General features: G+C 44.4%; 2 protein-coding genes across 10 annotated transcripts in view; both read left to right on the top strand.

The window, feature by feature from the left end:
- The first annotated feature begins 227 nt into the window (after positions 1-227).
- On the top strand, positions 228-21,495 carry nfyc (nuclear transcription factor Y, gamma). 7 transcript variants are annotated; one of them, XM_019264272.2, is made up of 11 exons: positions 228-340; positions 11,496-11,605; positions 11,742-11,813; positions 13,647-13,760; positions 15,472-15,567; positions 16,635-16,811; positions 18,743-18,811; positions 19,248-19,406; positions 19,735-19,839; positions 19,945-20,004; positions 20,483-21,495. In XM_019264272.2, exons 2-11 carry the CDS (start codon positions 11,507-11,509, stop codon positions 20,600-20,602), a joined length of 1,071 nt encoding a protein of 356 aa, XP_019119817.1. In that variant the 5' UTR covers positions 228-340; positions 11,496-11,506; the 3' UTR covers positions 20,603-21,495. The 7 variants fall into 7 exon arrangements, with proteins under 7 accessions (XP_019119817.1, XP_010733734.1, XP_019119821.1 ...); XM_010735432.3 differs by having other exon boundaries at positions 11,745-11,813; XM_019264273.2 differs by lacking the exon at positions 228-340 and adding an exon at positions 3,336-3,461.
- A 340-nt stretch (positions 21,496-21,835) lies between these two features.
- Positions 21,836-24,066, top strand: part of kcnq4 (potassium voltage-gated channel subfamily Q member 4) — a 54,855-nt gene continuing 52,624 nt past the window's right edge. For 2 of the 3 annotated variants that reach the window (XM_019264269.2, XM_019264271.2), the window contains exon 1: positions 21,836-21,941. The gene's annotated coding sequence lies outside the window, so the exon portion shown is untranslated. The remainder of the gene's footprint in view (positions 21,942-24,066) is intronic. The other variant, XM_027287276.1, reaches the window with a different exon arrangement.

The following is a 24,066-nucleotide window of genomic DNA, read 5'->3' on the forward strand; positions in this document are numbered from 1 at the left end:
TCAGTGTTAAGAGGTCCATATATTGCTCAAATGGCTCCCATTAACTGCTATATTAAAATTGGAGGGATTGTAGTTTTAACCAGTCCACTTATGTTTATGTTTATTAACACTGTGAAGTTAATACAATGTTCATAAAGCCTATAATATTAGTTATTTTAGCTTGTTTAATGAAACCTTGTTGGAAATTGACGCCGTTGTTCAGAGGACGTATGTACGACGTCATCGCGTTCGTGCATTCAAGTGTTTCCGGTTCGAGCAGCAGCCATCTTGTTTCCCCTTGCTAGCTAAATAAAATAAATAATACGCTGAGCCGGACTTCACTTCGAACCCGTAAAACAAAGTGAGTAAGAAATTAAAATGCGTTTGCGTGTTGAACGTGTGTAAGAAATGAGTCCATGTTGGGTGGAAGAGGCGCAATTACTGCGCTTCTTCTCATTTGCTGTTCTTGACCAATAGACGATTGTTTTGGAAGATGAACATAGGCGCCATTTCCCTCCCCGCTCTCAGAGGCGCTTATTGGTGGCCCGCTGAAGGGATCACGGGCGGTCAGGAAACTGGTATTTTGTGTCCACCATGTTGGCTCTGTTCTGACTGGTTGTCAGACGGACTGGCCATTTATGCTGGAGCCCCCGAATGGCGTCAGTTGCAGAACGAGCTTAGCCCTAAAAACCTTGATTGGTGGAATCTAGTCCGAGGTTTGATTGGTCTGAAGGACAGATCCAAACGTTGTCTTTATTGGTTAGACTGCTTCTTCATAGCTTTGGAAAGCTTTGCAAACTTTCATTTGATGGCAGGACTCGTTGTCCAGCGGTGATTAAAATTACACACACACACACTGCGGATGGTCACCTGTCCCGTACATCAATCTCCACACAAGCTAACATTAACTTCACTAACGTTAGCACGGAGTCATGGTCAGCAGTGACCACCGTAAGCTTAGCCGCTAGCACTGACTGTACGTGTTTAAGGTGTTTAGTAGCCGATATGTCACAGCCTGGCGCTAGTTTGCATTTTAATACGCTAGTTTATTTTACACTCACTTATAATTAAATACTTCCATCTGCTACTTTGCGATGCGGCGTCGGTTTCTCTTGTCTCTTGCTGGCCGCTTTGTTCGTCCTAACAGGCTTATAATGTATACTGTAGCGACCTATTTAAAGTGCAACATCGCATTAAAGGCTAATGTGTTAAAGAGCAAAGTTGCCCTGAGAGTTAGTCCCAGTTTAAATGCATTGTGCTATCAATATGTAAATATTAAGCGTCTCTTTGTTTTCCTACTTAGCTCCGTGGTAAGCAAACTTAATGTCCAAATGCTTAAATAATGAAACAGTAGCTCCAAGCAGCCACAGTGTCCTAACTTAAAACATGATGGAGAGAAATGCAGCAGAAACTCAGATATTCACTTGTTTTTATATTGTTGTATGGAATATTAATGTCAGACATACTGTGTGCAGTTCATGGTCTTGCAGCATTTCATGCAGCTTAGTTTACTTTATGAACATATGATAATGTTTTATCATTCCCTGCTCTATGTTTAATCTAGCAGTGAGATTATATTTAAAATGCCTGAATGGCAGCTTGTCATACTCTTGAGTAATGTAATGCAAATCAGTCAGCCAACCCCTTTTACTCATGCAGGTGCATGTTTTTTTTTTTTTTTTTTTTTTTTTTTTTTTTGCATGTTTGTGGGTGAACTCATGGTTTTGCCCGGCTTGCCTGCGGGCGCTGTGTGTTTATGAGACCCATAGTCTGTCTGGTGTATGTTTATCTCTAAACAGCATCAGTGAGAGCAAACATGTCCCTGTGCTACGGGCAGCGCAGGTCACGGGAAGGTCCCATTCGTTCGGCGACCTTGCCAGGTGTCATTACTGAGGCATTTTGGGTAGAATACGTCGACAGGGGTGAACGGCTCGAGCATGGCAGCCATGCTGGGAGAGATTAATCTTTGTGCAGCTTCCCTCTAATCATTAACTGGATGGCTGTAGTACCTGCTCCAGTCCCCATGCTCCTCACAAAAATAGAAAAGGGAACATTTAGCTTTGTTTCTCTCGAGTCTATCTTGTTCTCTCGCCCTCTCTCCACTTGTTCCACCCCTCCCATCCTGTAACAACTCTCCTCTCTGTCCTTCTCCATCCTTCCGGTTCCCCTCCCCCTCTGGATTTTTCATTGATGGAGGCAGGTTTTCTCTCTTAAGCTTGTTGTGTTCATCACTACAGTCAGGATTTGCAGTAGCACGCAGCACAAAGCTTCAGGTCATAACGTCATCCTTTGCACGAGTTATCAGTTAAAAGGTTACTCTGACCAATACGTCATCACTGTCACGCTTTCAGTTTCTGTCACTTCCAGACACTTTGTTGGCCAAGCTTGAGTGTCTCAATGAATTTGCATCGTTGGATGTGGAATTGCTGATGTAGCCGGTGGCGCATTAACCACCGTCCAACACCGTCAGTTGCAGCACACGAGCAGCAGTGCAGTGCCCTGCTTTGGTGTTCTAAAGTAAAGGTTACTGTGTAGAAAGTATGCACATTAACCCAGCAGTGAGTTAACAAGAAGGGCATTGTATGACATTGCTGACGTGTTTTTTTTTGATGACGTTTGAATTGTGGAAGCTGCTGCGAGCGTACTTTTTTTGGGGGGGGGGGGGGGGGTCGAGACAACAATGTCTTTGTTGACAGACTTTCACCCATATCTCTTAAGTCTTGTTTATCCCCAAATAGGACGAGAATCAAATGCACAAATGCACTCTTTCCCACCCCCCCTTCTCTCCTCTGTGGCTGCTCTTCAGTCAGCTGATTCATCTTCACTTTGTACTCAGGCTCTGCAATGATCTGCTGTGCAGTAATTAGGGCTTCTTCTTTTTTTTTTTTGTAAATTTGAATCACACCTTAACTAGGGTTTATGTGGTGGTTGTGATCAATTTTCCAATGAGTCATGATAATGTGTTGATTAAACTCAAACATTTCATATTCTATGTAAATAATAAAGGTCTGTGCATGTAGACTATTTTTTCTCCTCTGGTAGCATAGTATAAACTGTACAATGAATCTCATTATAACAAGTAGGCTGCTCAGAGGCTGGATGTTTGCGGTGTGTGACTGTGAGCAAGGATGAATGCCAAAACAAGGACAAAACGTGTGTGTGTGCGTGGTTGTGCATGTATACCTGTGCACACGTATGAGACAGCGAGTCTGCCTAGTATGCTTTTGTACTTTAAATCATGTGGATGCAACATGCGGCATCCATTCTGGCACTTGCTCCAGCCAGTGAGGGCCAGCGTGACCGCTTGCATCACCGCGCTGTCAGCCTGTAGCGGCAGAGAGGAGGCGGGGCGGAGGGAGACATTTAGTTTGACATTGTAAATAAGCAGAGAGCAGTTGTCAGAGAGCAGCCCCGTGGAACCTTTCTCATCCGTCCAGCAGCAGGGGAGGCAGGGGGACCGCCCGAGGACAAACAATGCCAAGGCAAGCCGCCACCAGCACACCCTCACGCACTCCCCGAAGAGCTTTCCACAACTTTATTTGCTCTTTTTCCACATATTCTCCCCTCTACTCTCTCTTCCTCTTTTCTTTTCCCTGACCCCTATCCTGCAGCTCAAGGTAACTTAGAGCAGGAAGTTGGCTGTCGGTAAAAGGGGGTTGGGCGGAGGAAAGAGGAGGAGCAGGGGACGTGTCAGAGCTGATTGGTGTGCGCGACGTCCTATAGCGTGGGAGGACCTTGTCTTCTCATTGGCTGCAAGTGTCAGAGCGAGGTGGGAGCCGGTGTGCGAGGCGGGGTTTCAGTATCATGTAGCATGCTAGATTGATTACTCTTGAATGTTAAAGGGGAAGGAGGCTCTAGATTTTTGTCTGTGAGTCGGGAGTGCCGCTGCACTGTTTGCCTGCTGTTGCGCTGTTGCCTGCTGCTGTGCCTGGGTTTCTATTCCCCCCTCGTCCTGTTCTCTGCGTTGGGCCAGGGGTCAGCTCAAAGACAAACGCACGGGTCACTGGCTTAGAGAGAGGGAGAGGGGGTGAGAGAGTGAGGGGAGGGGGGGGCAACAAAAAAAAAAAGACAGAGAAAGAAAGAAGGTCAGTGAGTTGAAGGGACTTGGTCAGAGGAGAAACAGGAAAGACGGGGCAGTATGATCAGGCAGGAGGAGCTGGAGGAGGACGTTGGGGGGGCTGCTGAAGGAGACGGGGCAATGTGTAAAGGGAGAGTGGACGAGGGAAGGGGGAGGGGAGGGGTGGAAGGAGGGGAGGGGGGGTGGTGGGTTTTGCTCCTCTCTGTGTGTCCAGGCTGAGAGCCTTTTTAAAGCCGTCCAGTGGAGCCAGAGTGCCTTTTGTCTGTTGATACGATCAGAGGACTGGAGGAAGTGAAGGAGCTTGAGAGAGTTTTTCTGTCAACCTCTGTGCCTCTTCCTCCTCCTCCTCCTGCCGCCGCTGCTGCTCTCAAGGAGACTTGAACAGGGCTATCTGTTTCCCCTCTATTCTGCTCTGCTCCAGCAGGGCAGTCTGTTCACCATGAAGGGCACAGGGGTAAGTCTCACTGCTGAAAACACACACACACACACACACGCACAGGAGAGCTGTCAACTTGGTTAGGTGTTGAGTTTTTGATTAAATCGTTCACCTCTGTTCACTTTCTGTCTTTCTCTCCATCACGCTCTGCAGTGATGAGACGGTGTCTGTCCTTTACAGCCGTCCTCAAACCCCCCCCCCCCCCCTCCCTCCTTTCCTGTCCGGTAGTACTCTCCTTGGAAGATTGGAGTTGTGCGTTTTGTGTGTGTGTGTGTGTGTGTGTGTGTGTGTGTGTGTGTCATCCACGTCCTTCAGTTGTCACTTCAGTACAGCGTTGCTACTTTTTTACAGAATGAACTGTGGTAAAAAAAATACCGACACCAAACTATGTATACTACCATCCGCAAAAAATAACATTGTAAAGCAAATTCTGTCCGTCTCTGGCTGTCACTTGTTGTGTTTTGACTTTGAACCACCGTGCATGCAGCCTTCAACACTTCCTCAGTCCTCTTCTATTGAGTGCATGCAAGTGCACGGCCGCCAAACTCAATTTCAGATGTCTTGGTGGTGTTCATGGTGGCTCCCGATGCTTGTCTGGTCCCCCGTTTTTTTTTTTTTTTCCCCCTCGGACGTCCTTGTTTACACGTCAGCGCCAGACAGTGACGCAGAGCTGAGAGGCAAAGATGGCATCCATGTTGAAAGGAGATATGCTGTGTATGGTGAGGACTCTGAGAGGAATCTCTGTGTTGTTGTCACTGTTGGTGTCAGGGGTCCCCAGGGGTGGAGGTGCAGCTGGTTGCAGTGACCTCAGGACCCCCCAGGCCCCCACCCCGACAGTGGCAGACGCCCAGATGGGACAGACTGTCAGCCTGTCAGCTTCAGGGGCAGAGGAGGCTAATAGTTTGATCTGATCTCTTCTGATGGAATCTTTGGAGGACGCCTCCTCTCTCGCTTGCCTCTGACTCCCTTTCTCTCCCCTCCCTCGCTCCCTAATTGAAAGTTTCCATTGGTGCCTTTGACAAAACCAAGTCCCGTTGGGGAAAGAGAGAGCGAGAGTGCGGGAGATTGAGAGAGAGGGAGACTAAAAATAACTCTTAAGTTGAAGCCCTTGCTGCCAAATCCCAGGGTTGGCTGCTGTCTGCATGAGATTTGAATATCATTTGTGCCCCGTACTGTACCACAGGCACACCGGGGGAAGGAAAAAAGTAAATGAAAGGTGCAAACCACTTAGCCCAGGCATAGCTAGGCCTTTCAGCTTATCACTAAGGTGACTACTACCGCCAAACATTCGCTCTTTTGCCCTTGCCCCCCATCCACCCGCCTCCCTGTGTTTTTACATGTGTACACTGTCACTAAAGACAGTGTGGGCAGCCAGGGGGGAGTCAGCTGTGTTCCAGCATGCAATATGCAGGTAGCTTTAGCCCTGCCTACATTGACGCCAGAGACTGGGCCTAGCATTGGATGAAGGTCACAGGAATGTGAGATTGGCTCCCGCAGTCTCTCTGTCAGCAACGAGAAGGAAACATGTAGAGGGAGATGACAGGATAGAGAGGAAGCTGAAAGCAACCGAAAGGAGGGGATAGAGAATATAGATGTGTACAGTGTGTGATGTTTTTATTAAGCTTCTTAGAAAGTACACAGCCTGAACCACTGGGGTCATTTAAGTGCTGCAGTGAAAGTTGAAAAACCTGTCCTTTTTCTATCCTCCCCCTCTCCCTCCCCTTCTCTCTTTCATCTCTCCCTCTCTCTCTCCCTCCTCCCTCTCTGGTTTCTCTCTCTCCTCTGTTGAATGACCTTGGGAGATCAGTGACTAGCACTTCCTGGAGTTGGCTTGAAGCAGAACCAAGGGCAAAGTTTGCTGGGCCGTTTGGTTGGCAAGTCCGGGTCCGGCCACTCCAAAGGGGATGTTGCACAGCAGGTCACAGCGAGCATGATGGTTATTATAACCCTGTGTATTTTTTTTTTAAAACCACAAAACATTTGCACCAACATCTGCAAAAACGCTTTTCCCAGTAGTTAATCTGTAATTCCTGACTGGGAACTTCTTGTTTTGTTTTTTTGTTTTGCTTGAGTAGATCATTTACCCTACACGCTGTAACCATGCCATGTTTGTTTCTGTGTGGTATTAGGTGATCAGGTTCATCACAGCGAATGGTTTTATAGTGCAGAGTATGGAAACACACTCTTCGTTTATGATCATGATTTAAAATGAGTGTTTGTCAGCGTGGCATCTGTATATATTTAACCACCTATATTCTCACATAGTAAATCAAAATATAACTGACACACTGAATGTTAAACATTACCAGAGTCTCAGCGATCCAATCATATATCCTGGTTTATGATAATTCATGTCACATTTGTTTTCCTGCTAGTTAAAACCTGGCAGACTTTAACCTTTAGTGACCTTCCTGTCTAACTGCCCCATTCTGCATCATTGACAGTTTCACATGACAACATGTGGAGCATTGACCCCGTGTTGAAGACATGTCAGTGTACCAACACTCATCTCATAGTTGGTAACAGACCAAAAAAATTAAAGAAATTGCTTTTGGTTGATTTTTCATAATTTATATTGAAGCGTAGCTACAACCGGTCCGTGTGGGTGTTTGCTATTTGCACAGCTTTTATGTTTTAACGGGTATTTAACATGAAGTGGAAGGTTACAATAAGGTCGTAGCATGAGGGAAGGAAATGATCTATTTTAGTTCAGAAATCCACTCTCATTTGAAGATTATAACACATTTCCACGTTGTTTTTAGTACAGTAAATGCCTCTTGATTTCTGCGTGGGTCAGCTCCTCTCGCTGCACATCTGCTTCAATGTGACATGTCAGCCGTGCTTCGGGGAAAGATCTGCGATGAGATGAGTTCTTCTTCTGGGATGAGATGACGACAATGTGATACTGAAACGCCTCAGGGAAAAGTTTACTCTTCTGCCTCAAATAGGCCTTCAGGTTGTCCCAAACTGCCATCCCTCATTACCTAACAACTACACTCAGCAAAATAAGGCTCAATTTACACCAGCCGCCAGGTCATTAAGGACGCAATTAACTGCAGAACATTTCACTTCAACCAAAGACCATTCATTCGTTCAGCTCTCTTTTACAGCGATGCGTGCGTGCAGAGCGACACGCTGAAAACTTTCTGCTCGGCCTCTTTCACTTTCAACCGTACAGAACTAATGATTAGATATATGGGCTAAATGATACTATCTTGTTTTTTTTTTCCGGTCTTCTGCCTGCGCTGCTATCAGGTTTTATTTGGACACCGATCGAAGGCTCATGTAAAGTGGTGTGATGTCAGAGTCGGAGCGAGTCGCTGATGCCGCTGTGAGTGGCCACTTGATGTGACGTGCCAGTGAGCAAGAGCGAGAAGGAGGAAGGGAGGGGAGGGATTTGACGGAGAGAACGAGAGAGGAGAGATGCAGGACGGGGGTTGGCATTAGCGCTGATTCAGCTGCTGCAAGCGGAGCAGCATTGACTTTCTCAGAGAAGTTTTGAACGGGGAGATCAGGTAAAAGTAAGTAAGACAGAGCTAAGAGGGGAACGCACACACCCACGGGTGACAGAGAGAGATGGGAAGTACTGGAGAGGAGACAGGAAGAGAGATGCAGCCGCTGAAGGAGGAAGAGCAACTTGCTGTGTTGGACAATGTCGACAAAGCACAGACATCACATTTGTCCTCAAAGACTTGCGTGCGCACACACACACACACACACACACACACACACACACACACACACACACACACACACACACACACACACACACACAGCAGAGCTGGTAGGAAACCCAACACCGGCATCTCTCTGTCTCGATGACCTGATGAAGGACAACAGAACCGCAGGGAAGAGGAAAGGAGAGATGCATAGCGCAAAAAAACACAATGTACCCTAATATAGCATACAGCAGTTTAGAAGAACACAGCAGGGATGAGCGTGTTGGATTCTTGATAACCGAGCGATGCACAGTATTCTCCAGAATAACAAGCTCACATGAAAGCATTCATTCACCATATTTGTAGACGTGATATTTAGAGCGACCTACAATGCTGACTGTATGTTTTGAAGGCATGAACTTTAGTACGGATATCTATTTAAGTAGCGCTTCAAAGCTCAGATTAGAGACCTGAAATACAGAAGGAAACACGACTTATCACTGCAGACAAAATGAGCTATCTCCACACAGGCTTTCTTTAGTCGTCTGCATTAACCTCCGGACCTTTTTTTTCTTTTATACCGTTGACATTCATTAGCTTTTGGGCAGTTTCAACATCGATTTTCTTTGTACAGTGGATAGCCCCACTCCGTGTGTTTGTTTGACTAGTCTAGACTCAGACCATAGAAGGTGTTGCAGAAGTCAGCAGGGCACATTATGTTCTGCACTCGTGTCAGACATCAGCGGGCTCCCACGCAAACTTTCCATTGATGCAAAGCCCTGGGAAATATGTTAATATTGGTTTACTGTAGGTAGTAGACGCTAGCTAGCTGGAGGAGCAATGCTCAAGGGCATGTCGACACTTTGCTCTCCTCCTCTCTCTCACACATATGTTGCTCTGTTTGTTTTTCGTCACCTCTCACGCTCCAGCCTGCCTTTGCCTTTCACCACACTTGCTTTTTCACCCCCCTCCCTCCTTCTGCCGCTGTGGTTAGTGCGTGCCTGTGTATTTAGATTGAAGGTCATGGGGTCAGAGAGAGGGGGTTGGGGCTATACGTGTGATTTAATAACAGCTCGCTCTCTGACTGTTTTTTAAAAGCAAACGCAGGAGTTCAGGAGAAGTGAGGTATATGCAAGGGCAGGAGGAGAAGCTCTGGTGGCCTGTGTGATTTTACTTATCTTTATCAATTGAATCGTTTGCTATTTTAACTCCACTATCCTCCTCTGTTTCCTCTGGGCCACCGCGTTGTTACCATGGTAATTAGCCTGATGGTTGTCTGTAATGCCGTCAAGCAAATTGCCTAATTATTGTTGCTTATCTACCAGTTGGAAAGAACCACAGACGCTGGCAGACGGCGCACACACACACACGGATACACAAGGATGTCTTGTTCAAAACGATCACGAGAGCAAGTGCTGATAGCGGTGTTGAAATGCAATTTAGCTGGGAAAACAATCGCTTTCGTTTTTTCACCGTATTTGCATGGTCACGGTGCTGCAAAGTAGACAGAGACCATGGAAAAAAAAAAACACCACCAGAGGTCAGTTCACACATCGGGCAGAGGAGAAAAACTACAATTCCCATCAGTCATTCCTGCCCCGTGGAATGCCGGGATTGTTCTAGTGACTGCAGGATTTCAATCAACCTTGAAATGCAACTGGACACTGGAGCGTCGGACAGAGAAGGGGAGACATTGTCAAGGTCAATCACTAGCCGGGCATGCCATAGCTACAAGCGGCCTGATTGATTTATATAAAGCCAGCCCCCCCTCCACCCCTGCTGCCACTCTGTCTCATTGATTTAGGGTACTCTCTGTCGAAAATTGTATGACAGAACAGGATGCAGCAGGGCTCCTTCTATATTATTCAGTAACTTCCACAGCTGCCAGAGTAGCATTATTTCCTGTCAAAAATCAATCAGGTGAAGGGCCCCGCATTCTGAATTAGTGATTTATCTGTGTGAAATATTTACAACTGCACTTAAGTGATGCAAATAGAAGAGCTGATGTGGTTCCCAAAGTCAAAACAATCGTGCTACAACATCGCCGTAGCAGCGGAGATACTATATGGAGTGTTGGATTTGGAGTGATGGAGTGAGAGGCTGTCTTTTGTTTTGTGTTGGCCTGTCAGCTGGACCAGAGCTGGAGCCATTCATGCTTGTTGGCCCAGAGGGAGAAAAGAAAGAGAAGATAAAGAGGAGGACCCCCCCCCACCTCCTCCTCCTCCTTCTCCTAACACTCTTTTTCTTTGTTCCGTCATGTCTCTCTCTTTCTTTCCCTCTCTCCGCGTCTCCCTCTTTCTGTCTTGTTTGACCCACATAGCTAGTTTGCACAGCAGTCTGACTGCGGCCCTGTCGCTCTCTTACCTCCCTCTGTTAAAGCCTTTGGCACTTTGTCTTAGCGCTGGATTAATGCTGAACTGGACAAGGCACTACCCCTCCCTCAGCAACACACACAAACACACACCCCGTCTCTCTTGAGTAGCTCCACACACACTCATCTCTTGTTCTGCACCCCCTCTCGCCATGTTTCTTTTTTTTTCTCCTCCCTTCTGCCAAATCTTTTCACTGAGGTAGGGAGAAAAAGGGAGAGAGTGAAAGAGTGCGATCCAGACACTCCAAGCCCTGCGTGCTCAGACAGGCAGGCCAATATTCCCCCAGCAGATTCCTGGCATGCCATAGTAACCTGCTGGATCCTCTTTAAAACCGTCAGACCCCTTGTAGAAGCACTGACTCTTATGTCTACGTGTGTGTGTGTGTGTGTGTGTGTGTATGTAACAGCTGGTTTATTTCATTTTCCAACTTTCGCTGTGTGCTCACAATGTGCGGCCATCATAAAGCTGAATATAGTTGTCAGGAGCTTGTCTCTCTCTGACACAAACACACATGTGTCTCCGCTGTGGCTTTGGCGTTGTCCTCAGTGTGTGGGGTCACCAGCCGCGATTTGACTTGCACATGACACGCTTGTGTTTGCAGTGGAGCTGCCGCTATGTGCCGGGGTGATAGAGCCATTCATAATCAGGGTGTTTGCAGCCAGTCCGGTGGTGGGTCCTTGGGCATGTCAACATCCCACATGAACAAGAATAGAAGCCTGTTGGGGCTCTATTTTAGATTTCACTGTATTATAATTATAGACCATGATGGGATATGTGGTTCTGACACACTGGAAAAGCTCTGGGCAGTGCAGATCTGGCCTGGACTGACACTGTACTCCGTGTCCTGGTGTCTTGTGTCCTTAGCGAATGACTTGTCTTGAGTGTCTGACTAATCACATCACGTCTTTGTGTTTTCTGATAATTAACCTTGTGCTTCCACCTCTCTCCTCTCCTGTCATTTCTTAATGCAGCACAGTAGAGGATGTCCGGAGATGCGTTTGGAACCGGGGGCAGCGATGCCCAGCAAACCCTGCAGTCCTTCTGGCCTCGTGTCATGGACGAGATCAGGAACCTCACTGTGGTACGCTATGACACACACTAATGAACACTTCAGATTCATTGGTTTGATATGGTTTCACACATACACACATGCAAATACCACAACTTCTTGTGTTATATTCCACCTCCCTAATGCGCCGACCATCCATTATTTTCAGAAGGATTTCCGCGTGCAGGAGTTACCTCTTGCCCGAATCAAGAAAATCATGAAGCTGGATGAGGATGTCAAGGTAAGAGGACAGGCAACAATTACTGTACTTATTATTGTTAGGGGGGAGAATGTAAAAGGAACCCCACAGCATTCCTCTCGAAAAACTGAGAAACTATCTGACCAAAACCTTAACAGCTAGCGATGAGCGAGTAGTCAAAATATTATCAAAATTTCAATATGGCCAAGTGCAATATCCAAATTGCAGAAGGTGTATTTGTTTTTAATTGGCATTATAGTAAGTATCGACAGATCTTATTCTCCAGATGTAAGAAAATGTGTTCAGTAGGGACCGCAACGAGTGTATCATCATGATTTTAATATTTTTTTTCAGTGAAAATTGTGAAGTAAAAATGATCATTCCCACTAATCACAAATCTTTTTTGCAGCTCTAATAACAGCTCATGACATTTTTCATGAATTCTTAGTAGTTTCTTGACTCATTATATTTTCACTTTATGGTTAACTGGTAAAGCCTTGAGGAAACTGAGAGAGAAAAGAGAGAGGAAAAATGGGCGATGTGTGGTTTGATCCTGGTCTTTAAACAAACCTTTGAACCAGTGACATTTCTGATTTTACTTACTGACTTTTAGATAAAAAGTAAAGTAAGTAAAGTACTCAGACCACTCAGAGCCTGAACGGCTTGTCGGACTTCTTCTATAATGGAAAAATATTATGAGCTCTTGCACTTTGAGCAGCGTCTGTTGATAAGAAGTCCATTATTTCTATTAAATGGGTTTACATTAAAAAAAAAACACATTAACAGCATGCAGTGTGGGAATAATCTAGCATCATTAGGTGAAATTACAAAACTGATTGTGTAGCAAGCGACTGTTAATATGACTTTGTGAGGCACTGGCATTAAATCCTGAAGTAAGAAGTAGTAGCTGCTTTCAGTTTGCACGTTGCAGAGATTTCAGCCGCTTGTTGACTTTTTAAACTATATTCCACATCGCTTCAAGTTGTAGTTTAAGTGATTGCTTTGTCCATTTTTGTTCTACATAAAGTACACCTTGATGCCAATACTAGCCTCCCAGATGAGCTGAGGCTACACTGTAGTTTTAGGGGCATGTGGATGCCCCTAAAAAGAAACCCACCTTTCTTTCTTACGTCTGTCAGCTGCGTTGAACAGAAAGGAGGAGTGATTATTTTTCCCTCATTACACCAGATTATCGGCCAGGGCTGTTCATAGACTCTCAGGAGAAAGCCTTGGAACATGTGTGCATGCATGTGTGTGTGTAGCTCGAATGTGCCGTGTCAAGAGTGCTATCCCCTTAGTTAAGCAGCAGCTTAAAGGGGTAAAGAGATCAGGAGATCCCTAACATATCTGAAGACAAGACCCTTCTGTTGGCCCTGACACAGCAGCTTTCATGTACATGTGAGCGCTGCGGTATTATTTCAGTCCATCTTGTACATTTAAGCTTTACATTTTGTCCATATAATTAACTAGTTACGGTTTGTGAATTGAGTGCCACTTGAGGTGAAGAAGTGGAGTTTGAAGCAATTTTCCACTAGAGGCCTGCAGACCAGTGATTTTCCAACTGAAGAGGCGTAGTTGGGCACAATTGTTAAGCAGAAACAAAGGTTTGAAGGTAACGCTGTACAACTGCAGTGAAAAGAAAAGCTTTGTTTTGGTGAATAATGTTCTCCTGCTAAGCAACATTGTTCTGGTTGATAAATGTTTCAGGTGGACACAGTATTATTATTTTTATTATTAGTAGTAGTAAGTGTTTTTTTTTTTAAACAAATGCATCAGCATGACTCGTGAGTCATTCATAGTATAGCTGGTATGTGCCTGATGTTTAATAGTCTGTGGGTGTTTCTAACCAGCTGTAACTCCATCTCGTATGTGCAGATGATCAGTGCAGAGGCTCCAGTCCTGTTTGCCAAGGCGGCTCAGATCTTCATCACAGAGCTCACCCTCAGAGCGTGGATCCACACCGAGGACAACAAGAGACGCACACTACAGGTCAGACACGCTCATAGAGATGCGTTCTTGTTATACTTTTTACACTTCTTACATACTTTGCGTGTTTTGCCTCGATTAGATAACACTTCAGTGGAGGAAACATCTCACTCTTTTCAACTTATTTGTTGGAATTGTCCCAACCCTCCAGTGTAATAAATACATTTTCTCTTCTTCCTCCTTTCTTTGTCTTCGATAGTTTTCTTTTTTTAAGTCCTCTCCCACACACTTGCATCATTGGTCGGTCTTTTTGGTTTGTTGTGCCTGTGTCCGTGTGCAAATGCAAGCAGAGGCCCCATACCAGCATCCCCTTGAGGACTATCCCTCTGTTTAGTTCTTTCTCCCTCCATTGACTTTGAAAGCAAAGCCAGGCGGGTGCCGTTGACCCACTTTTCCCTCCGGTGCCATTTTGCCTGCTCCGCTGTCCCAAAGTTGAATAAGATGGACCCTGGAATGATGTGAGGGAGGTTTAAAAAAGGGGGGCGGGGGGCTGATGGGAACAGTTGGAAAAAATCACAGGAGTTTGTCTCACCTGGACGTCAAGAGGGGAAAGCTGTAGAGCAGAAAATGAAAGCCCTTAAGTCCACTTTATCCATTCACATACCTCTGAGAGATTAGCAGCCCATGGATGTGTGTGTTTATGTCAACGCAGGTAGAAAAAGAGACTGGGGGAAAAAAATAGTTCTCATCTCAGTTGTGGAGGAGTCTTAAATTGAAGACCTACTTTGGAAGTGTGTTCACTTTTTTGTGTCTTGATTTATCTTTGTCCTTGTTTTAGCGTGAAAATCTCCATTGTTTGAACTCTACACTGCATGCTTTAAATAGAAACTTCATTCACTGCACAGGTTTACATGTTAATTACATTTTACACCACAGATGATGCGTTAGGTACGTGTCACGAACGTGTGATTTTCTTGTGCCTAAGTGAGGGAAACACACGCGCACAGAGCCTGAGTCCTATTGTGAAGAGGGCACGCCAGTTGGGGTCACCATAGCAACGCTCATCAATAGAACAAGTGTAGATGTGACCTGGTGTTACCAGATATTAATCAAGCTACTATAAATAGCCCACTAGTGCAGGGAGGGCCACAATGGGGGGTCCTGACAGCCAATATCCTGTGGAAAATTCCACAGAGACAGCGCACTGCTGTGGATATAGGAAGGGGTATAGCAGCAGAGGCGGAGCCCATAAAGGCAGGAAAGCGTCATTCCTGTTCATTTCCACCTATCACACACACACACACACACACACACACACACACACACACACTGGATTTATGATCGTGATGTAAGAGTGTTTGTTTATTTCCATTTGCCGTTAGTGACTTTTGGTTAGAAAAAAAGTTGTTCGACTTTCATGTAACGCCTTCAGAGCTACACCTAAAGATTATTTTCACCATTCTTTGATCTGAAAACCAACAAATCCTCACAGAAGCTGGAACAAACAAACGTTTGACATGTTTTCTCTTGAAGAGCGACTTATCGATACAGCTCTAAACGTATCCTCTCTTTTGTTGAGGTTAGTTATGAAAGCAAATACCTGTTAGAGTACTACCGAGAACTTGATTTCAGTTCCACAGTAGCCTCTCGTGGGGTTATTTCGGGAGGGTCGACCTTAGGCCTTGAGGCATGTTTATATATAGGTTGCTGCATATATTGAATTAGCAAATTAAAGTCTGACCTCATCGCTTAACCCTCACTGTTATGTTTGCAGAGGAACGACATTGCCATGGCCATAACAAAGTTCGACCAGTTTGACTTCCTGATTGACATTGTCCCGCGCGATGACCTGAAGCCACCGAAACGGCAGGTAGGAAGGCACACGCTAACTGGATCATAGTGTACACTTTAAAGCTAGCGCAGGAAAAAGAGCTCATCTTCTCTCATCTCTCCATTGTTGGCAACCTGGAGGTGTTGTAAACATCCTTGACTGGAAGCTGGAGTTTGGACAGTGAGGGCTTTCAGTCGGATGTTTGCAGCATCTTATTGCCTCTGACAGCCAACAGCAACCCCAGAAATTACACTAGCTTCTACCTTTAGTAACAGAAAAGGACAATTCATGTCCTCTACCAGGGAGCAAGGATAGAATCGAGTGCTTTTTAACAGAAAACATCACGTTGAAGTGTTGCTCAAGCAGGAGATCAATGTCATGTATGCAAGTGCATACCAGATGGAGAAGTGAGATATTTAAATTTGTTGTCAAGTAGACCGTCTCCAGGCATGTAAACATCCTACACTCTCAGCTGTGTTGTCATGGAGCTGGGAGAGGGGTGTTTACGCTCCTGGTGATGGAGAAACCACATCAAGATGAAGCCCTGCTCATTAGTCAGTCATGAAGCAGAACAATACAGGTCAGTGTTTACTGTTAATTTGCTGTATCTTAATTGTTAGACCTGGGTTCAAGCCCTCATGTCTAACCTGCTGAACTGTGCCAAGGAAACCGAACCCCAGCGAACTCTGACGCTGCACTTTTGTGGCTGACCCAGGAACAGGACGGACAGCGAGGGCATTTACATACATGAATCAATCAAGTGTCACAGTGTAACTTTCAGTATATCTATATTACCGCAGAGTCACAAATGATACTTGATGCTGTCTGTTGTGTAAATTGTTCAGGTTGATCAGAGTTAAAACATATCACCATGTTCAGCCTAGCATACCTCCACACCTGCGGTCTATGGTATTGACCAGTATGGCGCTTGTAATGGATCTCATGTGCAGATTACATTTCTCTTCCCCAGCCACATCCCATCAGTTATTTATCGCAGTTGCCCTCCTCTACCGTTACACCTACAAAAATAATTCATGGAGATGTAATGGACTGATAGGCCTTCTTCAATGCGCATGTGTGTGTGTCTGTGTGTGTGTCATATTCAGGAGGAGATGCGTCAGTCAGTAGCTCCAGCAGAGCCGGTGCAGTACTACTTCACTCTGGCTCAGCAGCCCGGAGCCGTACAGGTGCAGGGCACACAACAGGCCCAGCAACAAGGCGCACAAACAGCCACGACCATCCAGCCTGGACAGATCATCATCGCACAGCCGCAGCAAGGACAGGTACGACCGACACCACGTTTGGAAGGTTTTCACAGGGTTTGCCACAATGCACCTCACGGAGCACAGATGACTTATAATTTTAAGAAGGAACAACAGAATAATAAATCCACAGCTGGATATGAGAATCTTAGGCAATAATAAGAGCGGTGCAGAGAATTGCGAAGTTCCCCAACAGAAACACATATTTCCAGTTAATGAAGCCTGCACTGAACCTCATGAAAAATTACCTCTCCCGAGTAGTTTAAGCAGCAAACTGCACCCAGAGCTGGGAGTCCTGCTGCAAAAGCCTTGTTACTCAGGGTCATCGCACCTGGCTTTATTGACATTCAGTAGCTGACCGCTCTCCCACCAGCAGGAATAACTGAACCGCAGAACACACCCAGCACACATAACTACACACACATGCCCCCTCCTCGCCTGTGAAACCCTGCAGAGGAATCTGATATGATCTTTTGCTTTACAGTATATTCGCTGAAACAATATATGAAATAATATCTTTATGGACACACAAGAAAACTTTCTGTAACTGTGATTTCATTGAAATGTATCCCTGTATATTTTTTTGCAGTATCATGGCCTCTAACACATTAAATATACAGTACGTGTGAATCATGTTCGAGGTTCTTAAATCATATAGTAAGCAGTGAGTATTTCACCTTTTGTTTAGAAGTGAAGCAAAGTAAAAAAAAATCATTAACAAAGGTTGGTCAAAGTAATGTTTCTCATCCTCACTGATGATTTGTGTTTCGGTTAAAAAGAAACTGCGACTCGATAGATGTTTCTTAAAAGAAGTCCCTCACACACTGACACACACAGAGTAATGGGGAGGCCCCCCACACTGGATCGCAGTGTTTCCACCGGTCATTAAAATAACAAACATGCATATTTAGGAGCACTTCTTGCCTCTCTTTCTAATTATCTCATTCCTGCTACTTTTGCCGCTTAGCGTTCTCTCTCCCACTTGGTCTCTGCATGCCGTGCAGCCGCGATACCGGTCCTGCCGTGGTTCTTCATGCTGCTTCAGCAGACTGCCTTCAGCTGAGCTGTCATACCCATTTAAACCCGGCCTGATTCACTAGCGCTGTTACTGCTGCAGTCCCAGCTGAGAGCAGGGAGGTCACAGTTTGACACTCACCTTACTCAGACTCTATTGTAGGCTATTTACAAGGTGGCACTTTAAAAAGGTGAGCCTTTCAGGAACAAATTAAAGTTTTATATTTAACTCCACCAATGATTTCATATCAATTCTGCGACAAATACATTTCAATCCTGGGTTATTTTCTCCTTTTGTAGTTTTGCACTGAATGTGCACCTTAGCCTCTTGTCAGTATTTAAGTCACTTGAGCGTTTGCTGTCCTAAAACAGAGCTGGTTAGCTTGCCACTACCCATCAATGCACATTTGATACAACAGATTTGTTCCATGGAGTGAAGTGTAAGCAGGAGATGCTTTTAAAAAGAAAACATGGTGATTTTTACTGTGGGAACAAATGACGGGCAGAGATCTCGATTCATACCTGATTTTTATGCATCTGTGTGTCTCTGCGCAGAGCCTTCAGTGTCACTAGTTGTACCAATTCTGTCATTTCTCACTCAGGTCACGAACTCCCTCATAAGCACTTACGAAAAACACAGTTGACATTACTGTAGCTGATGTAAATGTCACTGTGATGTCCATGAATTTCTTTTTTTTCTTTCTTTTTTTTTTTACCTGTTTCTGACATTTCTCTTCAGCTTCTTTAGCATCCATAAACATGTCATTAAATGTCATTTGCTGCTTGTGTCACCGTTTGCCTGCCGCTCTAAAATCGAAGCTCTCTGCGCACACACACGCCACACACGCTTACATTCATGTGTTTAGTTGTTGCAATCGCTGCTTTCTCACTGTGTGTCTTTCTCTCATTTTTCTCATTTGATTCTTTCGGGCCATCAGATGCTGCAAGGTGCCACCATGCAGCAGTTACAGCAAGTGCAGGTGCAATCACAGGGCACACCTATCACGGTAAACACACATGCATTTATATGTTCACTCGCACACACACACACACACATACATGGAGCCTACGACTTGTTATTACAGCCCTTTAGGTGCTGCTGCCTACATGCTCCGTCCTGTTCAGGTGACTGAGGTCTGTAGGAGCGACCGCAGCATGAGATCAGGTGGCCTTTTCTAGATAGTGTGACAGGTGGAAGAAGAAGAAGAGAGGACTCGAAACCGGCTTTGTCACCTTATGTCCTCACTTCTTTTGTACCTCCCTGATGATCTTTTAACAGACTTTTAAAATTTAAGGGATAAGCTTCGTGCCGCTGGTTAAAACCAACAGGAGTTAGTGATTCTCTCTGTGTCAATCATAAACTACATGCTTGTTCAACAACTAATGTTTCTTCTATCTGTCCCCTCTTTGTGTTTGTCTGTTTTCTTTTTTCCCCTCCTTTAGAGTGCGCCTGTGGCCATGCAGGTGAGCGAGGGCCAACAGGTACAGATAGTCCAAGCTGCAGCAGCTCAGGGTCAAGCCCAGACGGCTCAAGCCCAAGGCCAGACCATGCAGGTCATGCAGCAGATCATCACTAACACAGGAGAGATCCAGCAAATCCCAGTAAGAAATGGCATCGAGCTAGGGGGGTAGAATTGCTGGAGGGATTGGTGATGGGGGTTGAATGAGGGAAAGAATGGACGAGCTCAGGTTAAATCAGAAGAATGTTTGCTTTCACAGACCTGGTGTTTGACATTGTATTCTTGCACAAACATAGTGAATTATTCATCCTTTGATCCAATCATCAAACAAAAGTTAACAATTCACCAGAGGAAAGGTGAATGTTTATCGATGCTGTTGTCCAGAGCAGGAAAATGGCTGTGACCTCTGTGTTCCAATGACCTTTGCGCTAAACCAAACTTTGTCTCCCCCTTGTGTTGTTTGAATGTAGGTGCAACTAAACACAGGCCAACTACAGTACATCCGTCTAGCCCAGCCTGTCTCCGGCGCACAAGTGGTCCAAGGACAGATTCAGACTCTTGCTAACACCCAGCAGGTATTCAAAACAACAAGAAATATATCATTTCTAAAAAAAATTGTCCAATATCCAAGTGTTTATATTGTTTAGTTTTTAATTTGATTTAACTTATTTTGTTTTTAGATCACACAGACAGAGGTACAGCAAGGACAGCAGCAGTTCAACCAGTTTACTGACGGACAGGTAAGAAGTTCAGTAAACGTATCCAGAAACTGTAACAAAAACAGTGACATTTTGAGCTCAATACAGAATTTTGTATCTTTACACAAGTGTCATCTGATTTCCTGCTTTTTTTTTTCGACATTACTAACATTTCTCATTTTAGTTGCAAACCAGCTGACATGCTCCTTGAAAAAAAATGCATTTAATTTAACCTTCGTCTTAGCGATAAAGGCTCATTAAGATTAAAAATCTCTCTTTCAGGAGTCTAACAGCTAAAAAAGGCTCCTATATCAGGAAAGTACAGACATATAACATCAGAGAAAAGACAAAAAATGTCGCAAGTCAGTCATTATAAAATCATGAATAAAATTTCTAATACAACTTAAAAAGCACTTGGTAGCAACTCAAGGCTTGTCTAAAACCATATAGCTGGATGTGATCTCATCAATATCCATCTCCACACAGATGTTCACCCTCTGTCTGTCTCTCTGTTTTACAGCAGTTGTATCAGATTCAGCAGGTGACGATGCCAGCGGGACAGGAGCTGACCCAACCAATGTTCATTCAGTCCACCAACCAGACGGCTGACGCACAGGTCACGCAGGTCAGCACCGACTGAGCCGAGGCGGGAACCTTTTCTCCACACACACACAACACGCATACCAGCCCATGAGACGCCGACAGATGCCACCAACTTGGACAAAGGATGCTTGATAATGTTGATTTTACGGACTGCTCATATAGACGAGGGACCCAAACAATTTTTTTTTGTAATAAATTTACTACACTGGATAAAAAAACAAAACAAAGGGACACTGATTGACTCTCTCAGAATCTCATGTTAAGTTGCAACCATGGTTTTTTTACTTCTGTCAGCCACATCTGTAGAGAAAAAAATATGCATCCACTGCCACCCAAGTCTCTATTGTTCCCCTCCCTTCATGTTGAAACTTCAAAGATTTTTAAAACGTTAAAAAAAAATTCTTTCTGCTCTACATTTGGAGACGAATCGGGAAAGTGTCTCTGTCTACAACACAATCTGCTCCTCTGTGGTTGAAGGTAGCCATGGGATTTGTCACCTTCTGCTTTCCTTCTGAGAGAACACGAATCAAACACTCTTGATTGTTTTTCATGTAGTTTATGGGTGAAATGAAGCCATATACCTCAGATATCACTTTTTACAGCAAGGGATCTCAAGAGGAGGTTATAAGGTTGAACGTTAATTTTATGTAGCGTCTTTTGTGTCGTTTACCACATCGACGATGAAGCACGACTTTATGTTGTAAGGGCTTCAAACTGTGTAGGTTAACTATACATGTGCTTGTATCTCAAGCGCCCACACCACAGTCATCTTCATCTTTTCTTCATCCCTCTGTCTTTAGAGCGGGGAATCTCTTCTCTGCTTCTATGCAGTTTCACACAACCTTTCTACCCGGGTGGTTTTGGAGTCTTGTGCCCTGGTTTAAGTCTCATGTAAAAACACATGACTCTGTCTGGAGCAAAAAAAGAAAAGAAAAAAAAAAAAAAGCCACCCTTTTTATAGAACTTTCTTCAATACAAGTGTTTTTTTCTTGTGTTTTTTGAGATGATGTTTGGCCTCATACCTTCCCCACCATTCTTTTGTACAGTAATGATTATTATCAATGTTATTATTGTTGTTTTTGCATGTAGTTCAAACTGCCAGCATGTCATGCAATAGATAGGTACAATTTTATTTTTGACGTTCCTTTTTTGTAAACAAACTTTGTTTGTGAGAAAAAAATAAAAACCATAACTTGTCTAAGAGTCACATTTTTATAGTATTTTTCTGTGTTTTTCTAATCTTTGTTTCCATTGTCTTATTTTAGGTGAATTTAAGCACCTTACTAGTGTGTGGACTGTAGGCAGGGAGACAGGAGAGAAATGCAACAGCACATCAAGAGATAAGACTTGCACCAACCCCCCTACTGTATTTCCAGGTAGATGCATTCAGAGCTAAAATATAACTGCCTTTGTTACTTTTACAGTGATTTTTACCTGATGGGCATAAAGTTAAAGCACAATATTGGTGAGTTCATTGCTTCATCTGCTACTGTTAGTGTGAGATTTGCTGTTTTCCCAGATGGCCATTGGAGGGCAGCACTGATCTAACAGTGCCACTGATGCATCGCATTGGATTGCACCTGATTTATTGCCAAACACAGGTTTATAATTGTTCACCAGGAGCATTGTTTAAGCAGCGTACATATAACTAGTGCACAGGCAAAAATGTGCAATCAATATCTAACCCCATTGTACCCAAACCAGACAATATGAACACCACCAATCAGATTTTTGCTGCTCTCTTCGAGTGCTGCAAAAGCTTCGTGCTCTACAAAGGGCAAGCGGTTAACAATAGAGTCACGAGTTATTTGGCTGGAGACCGCTCAGCTCCTGCGAGATCAGACTGCATTCCTCATCCGACCTAAATCTTAAAAGGAAGAGAAGTAATTATGGTGGAAGACAAAATTAAGTAGGCAGAGAGAAGTGCAGGGTGCTCATAATGTCCCACTTTACACCAAGTAAAAGGTCTCAAGATTGTACCAGTGCTGAAAGTCAAAGCTCAAAAGTATCACTTTGAAGTACTTCCCTATCTGCGGTAGATGGTTAGAAAGTTGGTATCCTAACACTTGCACCCAAAGTGACCACGAACTACACAACTTGTCAGGTTAAGCCACCGGTAGTCAAGGCCACAAGTAAACATTAGTCAAACCGGAGGACCCTTTCTTAATCGACTTAATCACCGAACAATAACTGCATTAACAAGTGCAGACTCATGCTCGGCTCTTTCTAATAAGAGCAGCAAGGATTGTGAGAATGTTTGAGCTTAAGTCGAGCATGAAAAGGATTGTCTGCTGGTATTTTTCTTGGCCAGCTCGTCTGGTCAGATCAAGGCAACCTTGGCCAGATGAATTGGGGCCGACTGCCTTGGCTGCAGTCCGGACCTTGTGATTGGGCCGCAACACCAGTTGGTCCCACCAAGTTAGGGACAAACCCTTAACAGGAGTGGACATTCACTAAGATGGGGTTTGCGTTTGATCCTCTTTTCTCTCTTGCTGAGGTGTCGGGAGAGTTTCTTTTAATCACAGTCAAACCATATTGTAAGTGTTTTCCCAGCTCCTGGCGTTTTAGTGTTGTATAATAATAATGTGACAGTTTAATGATCCATGTAGGGAAATTCTCTTATCGCTTATCTGCCTTCACAAGGAGCTCAGAGTGCAGGATCAGCAACAGAACAGCACCTCTGGAGGTGAACGAGAGTCACAACCTGTGTATGTGCATATTGCATCTTCAAATACAAAGACATTAATTTGAAGATGCATTTATTCAGAATCAGGATGTTGCCAGTCTTTATGATAAAGGCACAAAATACTTAATTTCTAATTATTTAAATTATTTTATTATTTTATTCATTCTTTGGACAGGAATAAACATAGATTTGCTGATACCCTGTCAGCTGCTGCCATAGAGCTGTGAGGATGGGTTCAGCAGTTCAGTGGTGGCTTCTTAATACACCACTGCCCAAATCATTCAGGTTAATTCAGGATAATGATGCAACATTGTGTGTATTCTGCAGGGAAATGACTTACAACTGTAATAGTTGTATTGCTCTGAGCTCATTTATACTCTGTATTTACTTCTACTGTTTAGGAGCAGGACTCCACGTGTTAACCTGAGATTTTCTTTACGTGGCGTCCTGATCATATTCTTACTCCTAATGGAGCCTCATTGCATAGTCTGAAGACTTTTAACCCTGTAGACCCTGACCTTTTACCCCTCATGAACTAAAGGTTATAACACGTTTTTAAATATTTCTACTCAGTCTTTTTATAGCTCAGAGTTGTTTAGGTTAAGGTTGCTTTTGCCTAAAGTAAGTGAGGTGGTGTCTACTCTGCATTCCCCTCCACCCTTCTCTTCAGTAACACACTGCCTACTCCTATTAAGAGTGTGTTCACTCACTGCTGTGAAAGCACTCAGAGTGTTAGTAAGCTACAAAGGATCTTTTGACTGGTCATGAATGGGCCAGTGAGTGAGGTTTCAACCCGAACTACTGTAATTTCCTGT

Source organism: Larimichthys crocea, chromosome XIII, assembly GCF_000972845.2.
Source record: "Larimichthys crocea isolate SSNF chromosome XIII, L_crocea_2.0, whole genome shotgun sequence".
NCBI lineage: Eukaryota > Metazoa > Chordata > Actinopteri > Sciaenidae > Larimichthys > Larimichthys crocea.

What these genes read in the sequence shown, in the direction of transcription:
- nfyc (XM_019264272.2), top strand. Translation starts at nt 11,507, where the DNA reads ATGTCCGGAGATGCGTTTGGAACCGGGGGCAGCGATGCCCAGCAAACC. An exon ending in AGATCAGGAACCTCACTGTG is followed by an intron (nt 11,606 to 11,741) that starts GTACGCTATGAC and finishes CATTATTTTCAG; the next exon opens with AAGGATTTCCGCGTGCAGGA. An exon ending in CACAGGGCACACCTATCACG is followed by an intron (nt 18,812 to 19,247) that starts GTAAACACACAT and finishes CCCCTCCTTTAG; the next exon opens with AGTGCGCCTGTGGCCATGCA.